The sequence below is a fragment of the Nyctereutes procyonoides genome, unplaced genomic scaffold, assembly GCF_905146905.1.
Source record: "Nyctereutes procyonoides isolate TBG_1078 unplaced genomic scaffold, NYPRO_anot_genome, whole genome shotgun sequence".
NCBI lineage: Eukaryota > Metazoa > Chordata > Mammalia > Carnivora > Canidae > Nyctereutes > Nyctereutes procyonoides.
The window spans coordinates 48,123,770-48,143,813 of record NW_026575046.1 but is presented as its reverse complement, the minus strand read 5'-3'; the positions used below and the strand labels follow the sequence as shown (position 1 = coordinate 48,143,813).

The following is a 20,044-nucleotide window of genomic DNA, read 5'->3' as shown; positions in this document are numbered from 1 at the left end:
CTTCCTTATTTTGTGCCTATCATAGTTACCTATGGGAATATCTTGATATTCTATAAATTATGGCCTTGTTTACAAGTTCATGGAGGCAAAGTAGCTCTACTTTATGTAAGGCAGGGGCCTATGTATATTTTATTAGATACGGGCTCAGGTCTCTAAATACTTATCTCTCATTTTTGCTTATCTATGTGAACTGCCAAGAAAAGTAATGTTGCTGGCAGTCTCACCAACCAACAGGTTAGGGAGAATTATTCTTGGAAATTTGATAGGATTAGCTTCTACTTCCCTTCTGTGTTTAAGGAGTGTTTTCTGCTTTAGCACGAAGGAATCAAACTAATGTCCAGTCTTTTCTTGTTCAAAGCTCTATTTCTTGTTTAAAGTCTCTTTCTGGGTATTACTATCATTGCTACCCTTGATTGAATTCCCTTGTTTGTATCTGAAACTTAACTGTGTTTCTTTAGTGGATTTGTGAATTGTGTCCACTCATGTACCTCTAACTCATCGTCAGTTTATAACTTAGCTATTTAGCTGCATGCTTTTACCTAGACATATTCAGCGGTGTTACTGAAATTTCTTCCATTTTCTTGATGTAGTTATATATTTGAAATAAGTTAAATATTTGGACACATTTTGTGGTTTTAGACCCTAAACATCCTATACTTCATAGTTTAAGTTTAAAATATTTCATAGGCTTTAGCTCTTTAGCTCAGGCTTTGTTTGGTATCAGACCTAGCTTTACTTCCTGCCTCTACTGTATTACTGCTCATGGCTATGCAACTTTGGGCATTTCTGTAACTTTCAGTGCTACCATTTGTAAAATACGGATTATAACTATCTACCTTATAGGGTGGTTGTACTGGTTAAATGTGATAATAGCACATGTGGATTACTTACCATAGTCCAAAAAGCACTTGATAATAGTGGTGCTAATGATTGTTTTTCTTGAACTCTGGCATTAACAAGTAAATTCCTTGTACCAAATTCTTTAATTATAATTTGATAATTATACTGATAACATCTTTCTCTGGCTTTTGGAGAACTCCTACCTATGTCGCCTAATCAAATTTTGAGATTATGTTGATTTCAAGCAACAGTAATAACAGATTTATTAATGCTTGGACACCAAAGTATTGAAGACATAGTTTAGCATCATCCCATCCCTATTCTTTTCATCTATATCTGTATTACCCATAAGGGTATTGAACTGATCTTAGATTGACAATCTGAAGAGATCTTAGGGCATACACTCCTTTCTAAGCTTCCTTCAGTCAAGTCTCTCTTGTTTTCATCTAATTTTTTTGTTTTCTCTTCCCATAATCTCAACCTATTCATATTATCTTTGCAATATAAATATGATTAAAAATTCTTTAAAGTGGGATCCCTGGGTGGCGCAAGGGTTTGGCGCCTGCCTTTGGCCCAGGGCACGATCCTGGAGACCCGGGATCGAATCCCACGTCGGGCTCCTGGTGCATGGAGCCTGCTTCTCCCTCTGCCTATGTCTCTGCCTCTCTCTCTCTCTCTGTGTGACTATCGTAAATAAATAAAAATTAAAAAAAAAATTCTTTAAAGTTTGAGAACTATATGGAAAGATCTTTGTAAATGTTATTTTATACGTCTTATTATCTTGTCTGTTATTTTAGATCTTACTTGTAAAATAAGCAAGGATTATATACCCTTTTTGGTTTAAATTGTATTTGGTATCAATGTTATATGCACAAAAATTATGTATTTGTCAATGGCTTTTTTTCCTGTGTAATGATAATTATCTTATTTCCTGAGTTAGTTTTCTTTTTTTTTTTTTCTGAGTTAGTTTTCAAAGAAACAACCAAAACACCTCCTATCACCCCATGCCCCTGCCCCTGCCCCATGTTTCCTCCTTTGTTTCTTTTTCATATAGTGGGTTCCATGAATAATTCTGTTCTTGTCTCAATTCCAGTCTTTAGGTCGTATTCATTATATTTCTGTCTTGTCTAAGCATAAAATAATTCTGTGCTTTTCAGTTATCTTCCTTTATTAATATCAGTGATGTCTCTAGTTCATTATTCTCAAATGGCAATAGGGAGAGTTAGAAGATGGTGTCATGACTACCTGGAAATTTTATATGTGCGTATATATTTTCATTCTGGAAATTGTGACTCAGATTGAGGATGTTATGGACATGTGTATTGTGGAAAAATCTCTCTGGATGATTCTGGTATTTGATACCTCTTTTCTATAGCCTCCCATCCTATAAGAATTTTATTTTTCATGATTTATACATTTTTTTCATGGTCCTAAATTTCTTAAAGAGTGTCTCCTTTTTCTAATTGATTGCTATTTGACCATTACCTAAAAATCCTAAAAACACTCCTAATAGAGTATTTTGCCATGAAACTAGGTTACAGATTAAGTGGTATATCCAAATTAGCATAAACAGGGTTTGTTTTTTTTTTTTTTAAAGGAGGGGCAACTGGCTGGCTCAGTAGGTAGAGCTATGATTTTTTTTTTTGAGCCATATAATTCTTGATCTCACAGGGTAGTGAGTTAGAGCCCCATTTTGTGTGTAGAGATTACTTAAATTTTTTTTAAGGTGGTTATTATTTTCATTTTTCAGAGTCTGGCGCATAGTGACTATTCACTAATTTTCAGTTAAAGCTTGTTCAGAAACAATACCTGTTTCATAAGATGAGCATTTAATGCTCTTTAGAATTATTATATAGAAGATTAAAGAGGATTTTTAAAATTGGCTACTCCTCCCTACTTTCAAATTTTCTAGAAAGGTGGTTGTTTATTTATTTAGCATCTCAATTCAAATGTAAAAGCTCCCCTCTTAACCTTTCTTGTTTAGAAGAAGTAGCTAGCTGCTTACTATTATTCAAATACTTTTCTCTTTCTTACAGACTTAACTCCAACTTTACTCTTCCTACTTCTTGTGGCTAAACATTGCCAGGTGTTCAGTTAGGCTTTTGAAGGTCCATTTATTTTGTCCTTTTTTCATGCTTAGGGATAGAGGAGGTAGGAAAGGGTAATTCTTTAAAAACTTTTTAAAATCACCTTCAAGGGATCCCTGGGTGGCGCAGCGGTGTTTAGCGCCTGCCTTTGGCCCCGGGCTCGATCCTGGAGACTTGGGATCAAATCCCACGTCCGGCTCCCCGTGCAGGAGCCTGCTTCTCCCTCTGCCTATGTCTCTGCCTCTCTCTCTCTCTCTCTCTCTCTCTCTCTATCATAAATAAATAAAAATTAAAAAAAAACTTTAAAAAATAAAATAAAATAAAATCACCTTCAAAAAAATAAATAAAATAAAATCATTTTCAAAATAAAGGAGGGAAAAGAGTTGCCCAGAATTTTGTTTTCTTTTTTCCTGGTTTTATCTCAAAATACATCAAATGTGAATAAATTAAACTATTATAATACAGTATAAGTTTTTAAAAATCAAGGCACTTATGGGTGCCTGGTGGCTCAGTTGGTTGAGTGTACAACTCTTAACTTCAGCTCAGGTTGTGGTCTCAGCATTGTAGAATCAAGCCCTACATCAGGCTCTGTGTCTGCTTGGGGTTTTCATTCCCTCTGTACCTCCCGCTTCTTGTACACACACTCTCTATCCCCCCCCACCCCAAAAAATAAATAGATAAAAACTTTAAAAACTTTTTTAAAAAATAAAGGCAGTTATAAATAGAGTATTTCTACGTATAGGGAGCTAACATGGTGAACACCTGGACTGAGAATCAGGGGTAATAAAATACTCATAACTCATGTTTTTAGCTGATGTTATATAATCCACATGCCTATAATAATCACCTACAATAGTCTCCATTTTTGACACGAGAAGGGGGTGCATTCAGTTAAGCATCTGACTCTCTTGGTTTCAGTTCAGGTCATGATCCCCAGGGTCCTGGGATTGAGCCCCAAATTGGGCTTCATGATTAATCTGTAGTCTGCTTGAGATTCTCTGTCCCTCTCCTTCTGCCCTTCCTGTTTGTGCTATCTCTCTATTTCAAATAAATTTTTTAAATAAATAAAAATAAAGAGATAAGAAAACTGAAATACAGAATGGCTATATCCTTTTTCCAAGTTAGAAGTCATGGAATTAGAATTGGGATTTGAACTCAAGTCTTGGATTTAACAGTAACAAAGCAATTGAATGACGTTGTCAAATCATTTCATTCCTTTTTTTAATAAAGTGATGCACAAGTAATCTTTAGTGTTAATTCCATTTTTAGCCCCTCCCTTACTAATAGAATACTTTAAAACTGTATACCTCTGGGGCGCCTGGCTGGCTCAGTCATTGGAGCCTAAGACTCTTGATTGGGGTTGTGGATTAGAGCCCTACATTGGGTCTAGAAATTACTTAAAAATGAAATCTTTAGGGGTACCTGGCTGGCTCAGTGGTTGAGTGTCTGCCTTTGGCTCAGGTCATGATCCCGGGGTCTCAGGATCAAGTCCTGCATCAGGCTCTCCACAGGGAAGCCTCCCTCTGCCTATATCTCTGCCTCTCTCTCTGTGTCTCTCATGAATACATAAATACATAAAATCGTAAAAAAAAAAAAATACTAAAGAGAAACAAATGGATTCTCTAAAACCTGGATAGGCAGGAAATGCATATATGTAGGCCTTGTTTCTATTTCCCGTAAATGTGATAGAGGCCCATTAAGAAGCAGGCCATGAATTCTGGCTCCTTTAAAGATCTCTATAAAAATTTGCCATTTAATAAACTTAATTGATAAATTTGTTATGAACATAAAGTTTAGGAATGAAAGCATGAAGACATTACATGTACATGGGAGACAAAGGATTTTATCCAGACTTTTGTGTTTAGAAATGAAACAAGGTGGGATGCCTGGGTGGCTCAGTGGTTTAGCGCTGCCTTCGGCCCAGGGCTTGATCCTGGAGTTCCGGGATCGAGTCTCACATCAGACTTCCTGCATGAAGCCTGCTTCTCCCTCTGCCTGTGTCTCTGCTTCTCCCTCTCTGTCTCTCATGAATAAATAATTTTTTAAAAAAAAAAATGAAAAAAGGGCTTAAAGGATCTAATGAATGACTAACCATAAATTAATCAATAGTACATTAATATATTAATGAATAATCTCCACTCTATCAAAGAAACAAAAATGATTTAGAGTTATAAAATGTAAATTTATCCACTCTTCTGTTGCGGTCACCCACTCCTTTCTTTTCCAATTAGAGCAACAAAAGCCCTGAAATAACTGAGGTGGGAGATTGTTCTTGAGTCAGTAGGCTTCTCTGAAGATCATTGTCCCCTTAGAAATGTGACAAAATGTTACACGAGCTCTGTTTTTAAAAATTTATTTATTTGAGAGTGTGTGAGTGAGTCGGGAGGGTGGGGCACAGAGACTCCTTGCTAAGCAGGGAGCCCACCATGGGGCTAGATCTCATGACCCACGAGATCATGACCTGAGCCAAAACCAAGAGTTGGATGCTTAACCAAACAAATGCGTCAACCAGGTACCCCTACACAGCTCTTTGTTTTGTTTTGTTTTGTTTTTTTGAGGTTCCATTTATTTGAGAGAGAGGGAATGTGAATATGAGTAGGGGGAAGGAAAGATAAAGAAGCAGACACTACTGAACATGGAGCCCAATGCGGGGCTGATCCCAGGACCCCAAGATCATGACCTGAGCTGAAATCAGACATTTAACCAACTGAGCCACCCAGGTGGCTCCTATACAAGCACTTAATCACTAACCATCATATGGCTTGAACAATATATACAAACTAAGCTTGATGCTTCTGAATGCTACAGTCTTAATAGCTAACTTGGTAGATGGGAGCTAAAACTGCTCTTAAAGCCCAACGGTCAGATATAAGCTTAATATAATTTCCAGCAGAGTGTTTACATGAGAGAGACATTTACTAGTTAGTCCTAAAAGACTGCTCATTGGGGATCCCTGGGTGGCGCAGCGGTTTGGCGCCTGCCTTTGGCCCAGGGCGCGATCCTGGAGACCCGGGATCGAATCCCACGTCAGGCTCCCGGTGCATGGAGCCTGCTTCTCCCTCTGCCTGTGTCTCTGCCTCTCTCTCTCTCGCTCTCTCTCTATCATAAGTAAAAAAATAAAAAGACTGCTCATTGGAATGAAAAGTAATTGTGACGGCCCTTTTGACATTACTATGATTCAAATTGTAGAGAATCCCAGGAATCCTAAAGCAGTGAACTCAAACTTTAAGAAAGTTTCATCCTTGGGGTGCCTGGGTGGCTCAGTCAGTTAAGCATCTGCCTTTGGCTCAGGTCATGATCCCTGGGTCCTGGATCAAGCCCCATGACAGGCTCCCTGCTCAGTAGGACTCTGCTTTTCCCTCTCTCTGCACACTCGCTCCTCTCAAATAAATAAATAAAATCTTTTAAAAAAGAAGTTTGATCTTTTTTATATTACTATTAGTGAGCTCTTCCCTATAAGTCTGATTCTGATATTTAAAACCTGTGTGAGAGGGGAACCAATATTACTCTTTTCAATAGGTATATGTATTAGGCAATTTGGCATTTGCTTTATTATTTAATCTTTCAACAACTTTCTGAGGCAGATACTATAGTCCTGAAGAAACAGACTAAATATGTCCAAAATTAGGGTCTAAATTAAAATGAGTGTGATCACGCCAAAGCTGCTATTCCTTGCATCAGATTCACTCCTTTCTTCCAGTCTTCTGTTTCCCCATCAGGCTCAACAGTGGGCTTCCCAAATAATAGACTAACCTTCTGTTTTGTTCCTTTATAGTCTTTTTGTTGTATCAGTACTCTTGTACAACTCAATTATGTGCTTAGGCTTTCCTTTGCCATAGAAAGTCACATTTATTGAAAAAGTCAGAGTTTGTGCCTCTGGGTCAGTTAGAAAAGTCTGAAAAAAAGGACAAAAAAAGTCAGGAATAAAGATTATTTCCACAGGTTTTGGAAAAGACCCCCAGTGTGACAAAAGTCTTGAAGTTCCAGGACATGGCCCACTTTTGGGAGGGCAATTTTCTGTATCAGATTGCCAGTGTATTTTAAATATTAAATTTTTCGACTCTATTGAGGTATATTGAAGTGTGCCAAGAGCACATATTTAAAGTGTACAATTTGATCAGCTTTGACTTGTAAACACCCGTGAAACCATCATTACAAGATAACATCTCCTATCTCCAGAAGTTTCCTAATGTAAAAATTGATTTTTACATTACAATTTGTAATTTTAATTTACAAATTAAACGTAAATTTAATTTTAATTTACAAATTAAACGTAGCTATGCAAGTCTCAAATGGCAAAGACATTAAAATTACTGTCGTCTTATAGGAATGAGCATGGAGGAATAAGCAGTGAGACCTTTGAATGCTTAAAAAGACATCTTTTTTTAACCTGAAAGATTATTTGAGAAAGAATTCCTGGCATTTAGTAAAGATACTCTTATTTTTTGGCATATAATCTAATTTTATCTTTATAATTTTCTTGTGAAATATTTTGATCCCTAGTTTAAAAATAGCCACAGAAAACCGTTGACCAAGGAAGAGAGAATATCTGAGCCAGTCATCTAGATAGAAGGTAAATAAAAACTTCAGAAAATTATGTATGAAATTAGAACAGAAGGTGGAGTCTTGGCAGCTTTCTTACTATCATGGGGAGATATCAGGGCTTCCTGACGTGGGGAGGCAATGCCCTGGCAGTTGTATATCTTGGTGCCCATCTGTTTCTGCTAGGACTTGAAGCCTATGGTGGGTTTGTGAGAAGGGGAAAAAGACAATTCCTTCCACAGAGGCCACTTGGTGAGAAGTGTGAGCAAGCCTGACTGGAGCTTCTTTAGAGCTGGTAAGGAATTACTAAATGAAGTACACTCTGAGTGACCAGGGGGTAGTGAGTAAAAAGCCTTCTAGAGGGGTGTGGGTGGTGCAGTCAGTTAAGTGTCAGACTTTGATTTCAGCTTAGGTCAGGATCTCAGGGTCATGAGATGGAGCCCGTGTCTGCTTTGCACTGAGCATGGTGTCTGCTTGAGATTCTCTTTCCCTCCCTCCCTCCCTTCCCTGCCTCTTCCCTTGCACATGCATTCATGTACACACGTGCACACTCTCTCCTTCTCTCTGTCTCTCAAATCTTTTTTTAAAACTCCTTTTAGGGATCCCTGGGTGGCGCAGCGGTTTGGCGCCTGCCTTTGGCCCAGGGCGCGATCCTGGAGACCCGGGATCGAATCCCACATCGGGCTTCCGGTGCATGGAGCCTGCTTCTCCCTCTGCCTGTGTCTCTGCCTCTCTCTCTCTCTGTGACTATCATAAATAAATAAAAATTTAAAAAAAATTGTTTTAAAAAAAAAATAAAACTCCTTTTAGGGACACCTGGCTGACTCAGTGGTTGAGCTCAGGGCATGATTCTGGGTTACCAGAATCTAGTCCCACATCAGGTTCACTGTGAGGAGTCTGCTTCTCCCTCTGCCTGCGTTTCTTCCTTTCTCTGTGTGTCTCTCATGAATAAATAAATAAAATCTTAAAAAAAATAGAAAAATGTCTACGTTACCAACTTTTTTTTTTTTTTTAATAGAAAGGGGGATACATAAGAGACAGGTCAAAGGGCGGGAAGGGCAGAGGGGGAGAGAGAATGTTAAGCAGGCTCCACGCCCAGTGCAGCCCTACGTGGTACTCCATCTCATGACCCTGAGATTATGACCTGAACCAAGATCAAGAGTCGAAGGCTTTAACCAACTGAGCCACCCAAGAGCCCTTAGGTTATCAGCTTTTATTTCTTAAAAATTTTAAATAAATTTTATTTGTCAGAGCACAAGGGTGAGTGACAGGCAGAGGGAGAGGGAGAAGCAGGCCCCCGCTGAACAGAAAGCTAGATGTGGGGCTAAAGCCCAGGACCCCATGATCATGACCTGAGCTGAAGGCAACACACTTAACGTAGCCATCCAGGCGCCCCCATTATCAACCTTTAAAGTGGTTCTTCCCCTCTTGTGTTTGAACACACAAGCGGTTTTTTTTTTTTTTTTAAAGATTTATTCATGAGAGACACAGAAAGCAAGGCAGAGATATAGGCAGATTGAGGAGCAGGCTCCATGCAGGGTGCCCAATGTGGGACTCGATCCCCAGGACTCCAGGATCATGCCCTCGGCCAAAGGCTGGCACTAAACCGCTGAGCCACCCAGGCTTCCCACAGGCTTTCTTTAAGGAAAACCCTCCCACCTAAAAACTGTGCCCTGTTCACTCATACTTCTCAAATACAGCAGATGAGACCGTAACAGTACTATGTCTACTTTGTCGGTACATTTAGTAGCCTCACAGCACTGAAACTTAGTCGCCATTCTCTTTTGTCTCATCTTCCAGTTCCTTCTTTGACCTTATGTTGTTGGTGGACTGCATTTAGACTAGTGGATTCGTTCCTTGTGATTCATGTTTGGCTTTTCATCCCTCTAATACTTGTCCTCTGCCTTTCTCCCCGCCATGTCCATTTCCTTCTTCCCATTAAGTATATCACTAACCCAGGAACCAGCCCCTATGGTTTTATCCCTGTGCAATACGTTTACTTCTTCAAGAATCCAATTATTTCACTCTCACTTATTGTGTCTGATCCTGGACAAGTTACTTCTCTCTGCTTCAGTTTTCTCGTTTGCAAAATGAGATAGATTGACCATAGAGGGCCATTGTGAGAAATGTTAATGTATGCCAAGTGCTCAGAGCCAGAACTAGTAAACACACTTAAACATTTGCTTTTATGTTCAGACTTGTACATTTGAGATTATTACTCTACTGCTTTTTAACCTTTTCCTGATAGCTTTTTTTTGCCTTTTTTTTAAAAAAATCGATTCATTCATTCATTCATGAGAGACACAGGGAGAGGCAGAGACACAGGCAGAGGGAGAAGCAGGCTCCCTCTGGGGAGCCCAGTGAGGGGACTCGATCCCGAAACTCTGGAATTACCTAGAGCCACCCAGGTGTCCCCTGATGTACTTTTTCATATACTTGCACGTAATTCAGTTGAAGTATCTCACCAAACCTGAAGCAGTTAAAAGCTAAGCAAAAAATCTTGTAACCCTAAATTCTGTGTCGCTCTCATTTCCTTTTTAGGTGATTCTTCTTTACTTTTTGTTTTCCATTATACATAACCTATCATTAGGTCTGGCCAGTGACCACTGATGCTCTCAAATCCATTTCTTTCTGTTATAGTAGTCAGGCAATCATTTTAGCAGGTCCCCTCGGTTCCAGTCACTCTCCATTTAGGCTTTGTCTTGTTCACCTGAAACATTGTTTGGCATGTAACAGGCACTCAGTATTTGTTCGGTGAATGACTCATGTACTATATCAGCCACCTGTAATAATTTCCTGTAGTATGAAATCTAAACACCTGAACCCTTCTATCATGTTTTTACTACTATCTAGTAATTACACATCATCGATTCTCTCTATTCACTTCAGCAAAACCACTTGCTATTGTTTTCCTACTTACTTTGTACTAATTCTTGTTCCCTTATCATTCTTACTTCTTGAGATGCCCTTTATTTCTATTCTGCGTTTTGCCCAGAACACACTATTTCTATAGATTTTCTCCTCCTTTGCTCTACCAACTTTAGTCACTCTTCTGTTGTATGATGTCTCAGTTGTTGTTTTTTTCCGGTGTATTAATTCTTAAAATCTGGTGGGTATGCTATCTCCGCTTGCCTCAATTAGAAGTTTCTGAGGATCAAGAACAATGTTTTCTCTCTTGTAACCTTTTCTCCTCAGAGCTAGTGGTATACCTTACACTCTTCCAGGTGTTTAGTAAATGTTCATGCAGCAATTCCATGGAATATGAAGATTCTTTTCTAGTGGTTTTAATGAAGGTCTAAAGAGGTTATGTATTAGAGGTCCCTATTAGCAGAGCAGTTTTATCTTTACTGAAGAGATATGGGGGTAGTAATTTGTGGAGAATTGGAGGTATACCGTTCAAAAGGGTCTGGACCTACAGAGGAGTCGCTCTGCTCTGAGTAGGTAATTCTAATGTAATATTCAACTGTGGGCTGTATTGTAAGCAAAGATTGTTTTTACTGATAATTTATAATCCCAGATATTTAATTTGGGGAGAGAATAACCCATAAAACTATAGCTTAAAATGTAACTAAGTCATATCTGCATCTGGTCTGGACTTTTCCCCTATTTAATTATTTGGACCATTTTTATAAGAGATTATAATTTGACAGAAGTGAGGAAAAGAGTAAATAGGCCAGAAAACTTCATGTTAAATAAAATGCAAGTTACCTCTTCCCAAAATATTAAAGTATGGGAGTTAAGCAATATGAAGTCTGGGTAGCTTATTTCCAGCTCATAGATATGAGCACTGCCTGAGCTAGACTACGAAGATAGGCCATCTACTGGCGCATAGTCTGTGGAATTTTCATTCTCACCCATTTGAGATCTGAAAACTGAATTCCTAGCTTGCTGGGCTGAAGGGCAGAATTAAAAGATTGTTTTCCAGGGAGCCCTGGCTGGCTGAGTCGGTAGAGGATGAGCTTCTTGATCTTGGGATCATGAATTTGAGCCTCACGTTGGTAGTAGAGTGTACTTAAATAAAATATCTTCCTTTACGGTATTATCTTTAAAAGGGGCAGGGGGAATGAATGAGTGAACTGGCAGATGATGCCTAAAATTAGTTTTATGAAAAAGAACTGCCTTCTGTTGTGATGAGGAAGTGGGTATTCATATCTAGGAAGAGCCAAAGTGCCTATTTGGTTATACACTTGTTTTGAAATTGGCATGCACTCATGTTGTATGTAGCACTGTATAAAAGCTGCTTGGACATCTCTAGTCCTTTTCTAGAGAGACTAACAATGTAAGCTGTCTTTTAGTGCAGACATCATTCTGCTTTTGGTTTGATTGCTTTTGTCTATAGTCCTATTTTATATCGTATTGAAGATGAAGCATATGCACACCTGGAAATCCCTTTAGAGGTTTTCTTCTGTCTCATTTTGCTAATTGAGAAGGATATTACAGGTTAAAGAATATTGTTCAAAGTTGCACAGCTAGTTAATAGCAAGGCTGGGAGTTTCATCTTGGTCTACAAATTTCAAAGGCAGTAATTTGGAATGGTAATTGTCTACAAGAATGCTTTTCCAGCAGAACATTGCTTTTATACTTATCAGGCTGACCATACTATCAGTGAATCTGTGGGACATGTATCTGAGGTGTTTCCTCAATGGAGGTGTGATGAGTCTTTCATGAACTCTCCGCATTCTCTTTCCTAGTTCTTCTGGTGGCCAGCCCATCTGGAAGACACTGTAGATTTCTTTGCCTCAGGACTAGGCTGTATAAATAGTAAAGGTAGGACAACTGACTATACCTGTATTTATAAATAGCGCTGGTACAGAGGTATGATGGTTGCTAGTTAGGGAACTGCTGGTGCTCACAACAGTGCTTTAAGTATATCCATTTCTGCAGTGTCCTAGGATTCACATTATTTAGTGAACAGGGAGATTCATGTATGTTATACTTGGTGACTGAATTCTTACTCCAGGCCATCTTATGTAATATAGAAGACAGACTGATTGAAGCTATGCTGCACTAGTGACTATTACAGTCTCATTTTGGGTGCATTGTATTTTCAGCCTATTGATAGTGACCACAGAGAGATCATCAGTTCATTAACTTATTTGTTCATTGATAACTGTTTCTCAGTGTCCCTACCGCCCATACTCATTAGCCTATATGTGAGTGTTTTGAATATGGTAGATGTTTTTGTCTTTTATCAACCAGCTGACATTAATTTTCAATTTTGAGTAAAGGACATATGAGTAACCTTGTAAGAAAGCATTCATTAGGTATGCTTTCAAGCTTCCTGAGGGAAGTCCTGGTAATTATAATGGAGTTTATGCTTTATTTAAAAAAATCAGCCATTAATACCTTATTTTAAACCACAAATGCTTTTTTTTCTCTCCCCTAAGCTATCTGATTATAAACTTCATACCCCTTTTATTCTTCCTTTTTTTTATTTTTATTTTTTATTTTATTTTATTTATTTATGATAGTCACAGAGAGAGAGAGAGAGAGAGAGAGAGAGAGAGGCCAGAGACATAGGCAGAGGGAGAAGCAGGCTCCATGCACCGGGAGCCCGATGTGGGATTCGATCCCGGGTCTCCAGGATCGCGCCCTGGGCCAAAGGCAGGCGCCGAACCGCTGCGCCACCCAGGGATCCCTATTCTTCCTTTTTAACCCATAGCTTCTCTGTAACAGACTGACTGATTGGGGTTAAATAAACCCCTCAGTCATTTCTGTGGTGATTATGCTAATGAGACTCATCTATATACTAGGAGCCAGAGCAGCTAGTAGACTTGTCACCTCCAGTTTGTGGTCTCTGACAAAAGATAAAAGACTTTTGACCAAGTATTTAAGAAGTCAAGGCAGTAAGGAAACTGCTCAGGAACACGTTATGGTGAACTGAACTTAGGGATCCATTTTTTTTTTGCTTTTTGTGGTTGTTAAAGTCACTGATCCATTTCTTTAAAAAGGTATCCCAATGCAATTTGAATATCTCCTTAATTTGGTCCAGGCATCAATATTAGTAATTTTGAATTTTGTGTGCTTTCTTTTCCTTTATCATTTAACAAAAGTGTGAATGAGGTATGAAATGACTTTGAAAAGGTGAGGATAAGGAGCTAGGGTCCTGGCTATGGTAAAATTAGGTAAACACTCCAATGTACTGGTTACGGGCCTTAATGAGGATCATTGCAAAGCAGCTGGCAATGATTGGCCTTACATTTTTTTCACGACAGTGGCAAGGTAGCAAGAGGTTTGAGCATTTTACAAAGTGTGAATAAAACTGTGTTCATGTAGATGAAGCTCTTGTTCCTCCTATCTTCTCTTTCTGAAGGTGCACTCACAGAGTGCTATGATGAACTGGGCAACAGATACCAGCTTCCAGTCTACTGCTTGGCACCACCAATCAACATGATAGAGGAAAAGAGCGACATAGAGACTCTGGATATTCCTGAGCCACCACCCAATTCTGGATATGAATGTCAGCTCCGTTTACGCCTTTCCACAGGCAAAGACCTCAAACTTGTGGTCCGCAGCACAGACACAGTATACCACATGAAGAGGAGGCTACATGCAGCAGAAGGAGTGGAACCGAGTAGCCAGCGATGGTTCTTTTCTGGCAGACCTCTCACTGACAAAATGAAGTTGGAAGAGCTGAAGATCCCAAAGGACTATGTTGTACAAGTTATCATGAGCCAGCCTTTGCAAAACCCAACACCAGTTGAGAACTGATTGGTCCTGTTGGCTGGTCCCAAGATCCCTCCCACTCCTTTTTATTGTTATCGTTGTCATTTCCTACTCTATGGCGTGAAATTTATTTTCACTGCTCTGAATTCCATATGAATGGATTTAGTTCTGAGGAATTACCAGTGAAAAATTCCATCTGTGATGGAGACCAACAAAAATAATTAATAAAACACAAAGAGCCAGCCTTTGAGACTCATGTAATTACAGTTTCTAATTTGAAAGGCAGTTAAAAAATAGATAACCATTTATTTTAAAACACCCAGCAACAATGTAATGACTATATTTAAATGATTTGGACTGTAAATATAATGTTATGTCCATGAAGAACAGCACCAAGCACCTTGTAAATACAGAATTAAATATATATTTAATTCTGTCATATATATATGTGTATATATATATATATATACATATATATATCAGAAATCATCAATAACAGTAACAAAATGGGTTTTTTAAAATGGAAACTGAAAAGAGCAGTATTTGAGGGTCACTTCTATTCTGGTCTTAATTCTTTGCTCAATTAATATTTAGCCATAAAGGAGTAGAGACTGGCAAATTGTGTTTCAGTATTGCTTTCTCCGTCCCCATATCGTCAGCTCCTTATTTACACTCACACTAAATTTTGGTGCCTTCCAGCACATTGGTGGCAGGTACCCTTCTGGAACACTAGGCAATAATTTAGTGCAGTCAGATCTCTGATTTTCAGCTGATACTCAGTTGAAAAGTCTTTCGTCCTTTTGCTGCATAGTTATTTTGAACTGTCTATAACAAAGTTGTTGTTATATCCAGGCTTAGAGCGCCACTACTATATAATACCTTTATTGGTCTACCCTCCTTGGGAGTTCTCAGCGCATGCCCCCAAAGGCACTGGGCCAGGGAATGCAAGGAGTCAAGGGCAGATGTTCCCAATACAATATTAATAAAGTGAATTCTCTCTTCTCCCCCAGTTTGCAGGAAGGGTGTAAGGAAAACCCACTATCTCTGCCTGGGAGAACTGCCTATTTTCAGTCTTGTAGAGAAAATTTCAACTCCTGATTTACTGGTATGTTTACGGACGTCACTTAAAAATCAGCGGTGAGACCAAATGATGAAACGTTGCTTTATACATTAGTGCTTTCCAGTTCACCGTTACCTCTACTTGTGGTGGATGATAGTTTTCGTCTCTTGTCTCTCCTAGCAAAGAGTCAAAATAAGAGCCATCTGCATAATAGATGAGAGGACTGAAAAATCTCGTGAGGGCACCTGATTATCTCATACTGTGACTGGAATAAAGCTGCCAAGGGTTATATTTAATTTGGGGCCTTTGAAAAGTTAGTTCCGGAAAGGAGAGGGGGGCTGTCACATAATCCTTGTGGCCCCGAGACTCTGTGAGTTGGCAAAGTAGAGGCAAGAAGGTACTCTCCCACTGCTCTCAGTTGGGAAATAATCAGACCTCCACACTAATTTAGATGTGAAGCACTATTATTAATTTTAATGGCAAAATGAAACTGCTAATTAGTTTAAGTGTAAAGTTTAAAATGGTATTACATTTCCTATAGCCTGATTAAACATAATATCTATCATTGTAACTTTGTTTCTGAGAGCTTTAACTACTTCCCTTTCTTTATGCAATCATTTTAAAGATTGTGGCTACATTCAATTGAGGGTTGCTGATAATTGAATCTAAATTCAAGAGACAACAGCAATGTTAATTCCAAAAGAGTATTTTTATATTTGGAGGTGGAAGTTTTGAGGGTGTTTGAATATAATGGCCCTGTTATCAAAGAGTATTTGTATGCCACGTTGAAGAGCAACAGCTCTCAAAGTTTGACAACTGGAAAAGTGTTCAAACCTATTTTTCTTCAGTTAAATTGGGTGATTACCATCAATAATCTAGGATTGCTAAGAAGTTTTTTGGTTTGTGTAGAATTTGAGCTCTCTTAAGAATTTATTTTGTTTTAAAGGTACATATTACTTTGCATAACTATTTTCTGGGCATGTTTAACTAACCTGGGTGAGAAAACCATGGTGCTGTTTAATGTAAATAGATTGATATAAGATTGGACCAATACTTGATGTGTACAATTTTAGTATGTAGGGTTTTTGTGCTTTTTAAAAAAATGTTCAATTTTTCTCTTTGTCTTGGCCTTTATTCTGGGTTTTTAATTGTTACTCTCTACATAAGGATAATCTGCCTCATTCTAATAAACCTCTAAAAAGGTTTTTCTTCTTTTTAAAAACTTCAATAAACAACCAGTTCATCATCACCAGACTTAGGTTCTGCTGTGCCAAACCCATACATGGTTATTCAAAGGTATGCTTTTTTTTTTTTTCTTCAAAGGTATGCTTTATCTTCCATATTGACATCTTGGTCTAACGTAGGCTGGTTTTTGTTTTTGTTTTTGTTGTGTTTTTTGAGAGTCATGCCATAAATCAGGACTCCTAATTCAGTTTTCTAGAAGCACTGAGCTCATTTTTTATCCACTTTGGATCAAAGTGGCAGGGTTTGATCATTTTTTATTTAAAATAGGTGGTACATATGCATGGTGAGCAAATCCAAACATACCAAAGTGAAAAGTCTCTCTCCAATCCCCAGATATAACAACTGTTAGTACTTTTCTGGGTGGTAAAAAGATACTCCAGCTTGAGCATGAATCAGAATTACCTAGAAGGCATCTGAAAACAAAGATTGCTAGACTTTTCTCCCAGGGGTACCACATCAATAGGTTTGAATGGGCCCTTGTATTTTGAATTTCTAAGCAGTCCCAGTTATTGCTGCAACTGGTCTGTAGATTCACATGGCGAGAGCCACTGTACAGGTGTACATTGAATATATTCACCCACCCTACCCTGTTTTTTCCATAAATACATAGACAATTCACCTTGATTTCTCTTGGAATGATGAATCTTGGAATGGCATCATTCCTCTTATGTCTGCACCAGTCTTGCATTGTCTGGAGTACCCCTTATTTCAGACTTAATTTTGGTCAGTTTGGCTACTTGGAATCTTGCTACTGTAAACCATGCTGCCATGAAATGCCCTTTTCTACAGCTACATCATTGTGTCAATGTACATCTATAGAATGTACTTCTGAAGAGAGAATTGTTTGATAAAAAAAATATACATTTAGACCGTAGATACACAATTGCCCTCCAAATAGATTTTACCAATTTAATACTATAACAATATGATTGCTCTTATTTTCTTACATATCTTAACCAACATATTGATCTTTGACAGTCTAAGTAAAAATCTGTGTCCTGTGGTCTTTTTATATTTTCTTTGAAGTGCAGCATTTTATTGTATATTTTAGACCTTTTTTTTTTCCTGTGAATTGTCTGTGTTTGCTCATATTTCTGGTGCACTTTGGTCTTTATTCTCTTGATTTGTGAACACTCTCTTTTTTAAGGAAATTAGTCCTTTTCTATCATGTGTTACCATTTGTTTTTGGTTTTGTATAATTTACCATGTGCAAATTTTAAGTTTAGCTTAGTTGGATCTATCAGACTTGCATTTTTTGGCTTTGGGGTTTTCTTCTTTACTTCAAAAGGTCTTACCCACTCAGATTATAACTTTTTTTTTTCTCATGTTTTTAGTATTTCTTTTATGGCTTCATTATCTGGAGTTATTTTGGCACAAGGAATAGAGTAGCAGCCCAGATTTGTTTGTTTATTCGTTTGTTTTTGTAGGTGGCTAGCTAATCCCACTTTTCCTGATACTATTTACTAAATCAATTTTCATTGGTCTTTTTCCCCACTGAGGTGGGAAAAATCACTCTTATTTTATGACAGCTTTTAAGAATAATTTCTTATTAATTGAACAAATTAGCAAATGTAACTGTCTCAACCTCAATTTCTCAAATACTATGATTTAGTATTTTGACTTAACAGAAAAGAGAAAAAAGAGGAGTGTAGCTGATAACCTCCCTTGCAGTAACTGGTCTCCTGTGATATCTGTTCTCTGGCTCTGTGAGGGCTATTCATGTTGGGTACTGCCCATTTTGGCAGATGTCAGCAGAATTCATTTGGCCTTTTCTGGTCTTGGTTTTTGGCATGAGGCAAGGGATGATATAATATAGGAGAGCTAGGGACTAGTGGAAGATAAATGATTTCATTTTGCTTAGCTTCCTCTAAAATTCTTTCTTCTTTATAGTTGATATAGATTGTGGAGGGACCAGTCCTGTAGTGCTGCCTTCAGCCCAGCCTGCTCTTCACCTGCTCCTCTGCCCATTGCTTAGGCCCCTGAACAAGGGGTGTGCTTTGCTAAGGCATTCTAATGTAACTGTGACATAGTAATACTATGGCATGTTAAAAACACACCTAAATATACTTGGTCTAACTGATCTCTACCTTAAGAACACAGTGGAATAACTCACTGTGGAAAAATGAAACTTAATTGAAACATCTGCAGGCATACCTCACAACAATTTTTTAAAACCTTAAGTCACTAATGTAATAGAGGAAAAAAGTCCAGAAGTGTAGATATTGAGATTGTTTTCTTTGTTGTACTTATAGTCCCAAAGAGAGTCACTTTACCAATGCTATTGAATTTTAGTTTTTACACAGTTTCAGTTGGGACCCATCCAAACTAAATACTCCGTTTCCTGATTCCATTCTAGAACTGCACAGTTGATGAAAATTAAAAAACAAATCTGTCCACTTGTTTTAGAGAGAAGGGAAGGTAGCACAGGAGGGGGAGGGAGGGAATAAGAATCCTCAAGATGATTCAGCACTGAGTGCAGAGCCCAATGCAACAAGGGGCTCAGTCTCAGGACCTGGAGCTCAGGATTCCTGCCAAAATCAAAGAGTCGGATGCTCAACCAACTGAGCCAAGCCAGTTGCCCCTGAAAATACTATTAAAAGGATTTTTTTTAATCTGATAATTGGATCATGATACCTTTTTTTTTTAGCATCTAAAATTTTTTTAAGATTTTATTTATTTATTCATGACAGACACAGAGAGAGAGAGAGAGGCAGAGACACAGGCAGAGGGAGAAGCAGGCTCCATGCAGGGAGCCCAATGCGGGACTCAGTCCCAAGTCTCCAGGATCACACCTCGGGCTGAAGGTGGCACTAAACCAGTGGCCCACCAGGGCTGCCCCATGATACGTTTTTTTAAAAGATTTTATTTATTGGAGGGGCAGAGGGAGAGGGAGAAGCAGGTTCCTTGCTGAGCAGAGAGCACAACGTGGGGCTTGATTCCAGGGCCCCAGGATCATGACCTGAGCAGAAGGCAGCCGCTTAATCGACTGAGCCCAGGTATCCCCCATGATACCTGTTATAGTCACCCTGGTGATTTCCAGGGAGGAGGGGGGACTCATTCCTGGGACTTTAGTCATTTGATTGTTCATTGTAAATTAAGTTGAAATAATTGAATACATTTTTTTTAAGATTTTATTTACTTATTCATGATAGACACACACACACAGAGAGAGAGAGAGAGAGAGAGAGAGGCAGAGACACAGGCAGAGGGAGAAGCGGGCTCCATGCTGGGAGCCCAACACAGGACCCGATCCCGGGACTCCAGGATGGTGCCCTGGGCCAAAGGTAGGCGCCAAACTGCTGAGCCACCCAGGGATCCCCAAATTTTGACTAAATTCTAAACTAAAATTTAAAGTAAATTTTAAACTAAAATTTAAAGTAATGTATTCAGGGGATCCCTGGGTGGCTCAGCGGTTTGGCGCCTGCCTTCGGCCCAGGGCATGATCCTGGAGTCCTGGGATTGAGTCCTGCATCGGGCTCCTTAAATGGAGCCTTCTCCCTCTGCCTGTGTCTCTGCGCCTCTCTCTCTCTCTCTCTCTCTCTCTCTCTCTCTCTCCTTGTGTCTCTCATTAATAAATAAATAATATCTTTTTTAAAAATTTAGT

At 38.7% G+C, this 20,044-nt stretch overlaps 1 protein-coding gene across 1 annotated transcript in view; it reads left to right on the top strand.

Moving 5' to 3' along the window:
- The window catches only part of UBTD2 (ubiquitin domain containing 2), a 69,875-nt gene extending 53,566 nt beyond the window's left edge, over positions 1 to 16,309 (top strand). The window contains exon 3 of the mRNA XM_055325207.1: positions 13,783 to 16,309. Coding sequence (XP_055181182.1) covers positions 13,783 to 14,180 — 398 coding nt within the window. The 3' untranslated portion in view covers positions 14,181 to 16,309. The remainder of the gene's footprint in view (positions 1 to 13,782) is intronic.
- Positions 16,310 to 20,044: the final 3,735 nt, after the last annotated feature.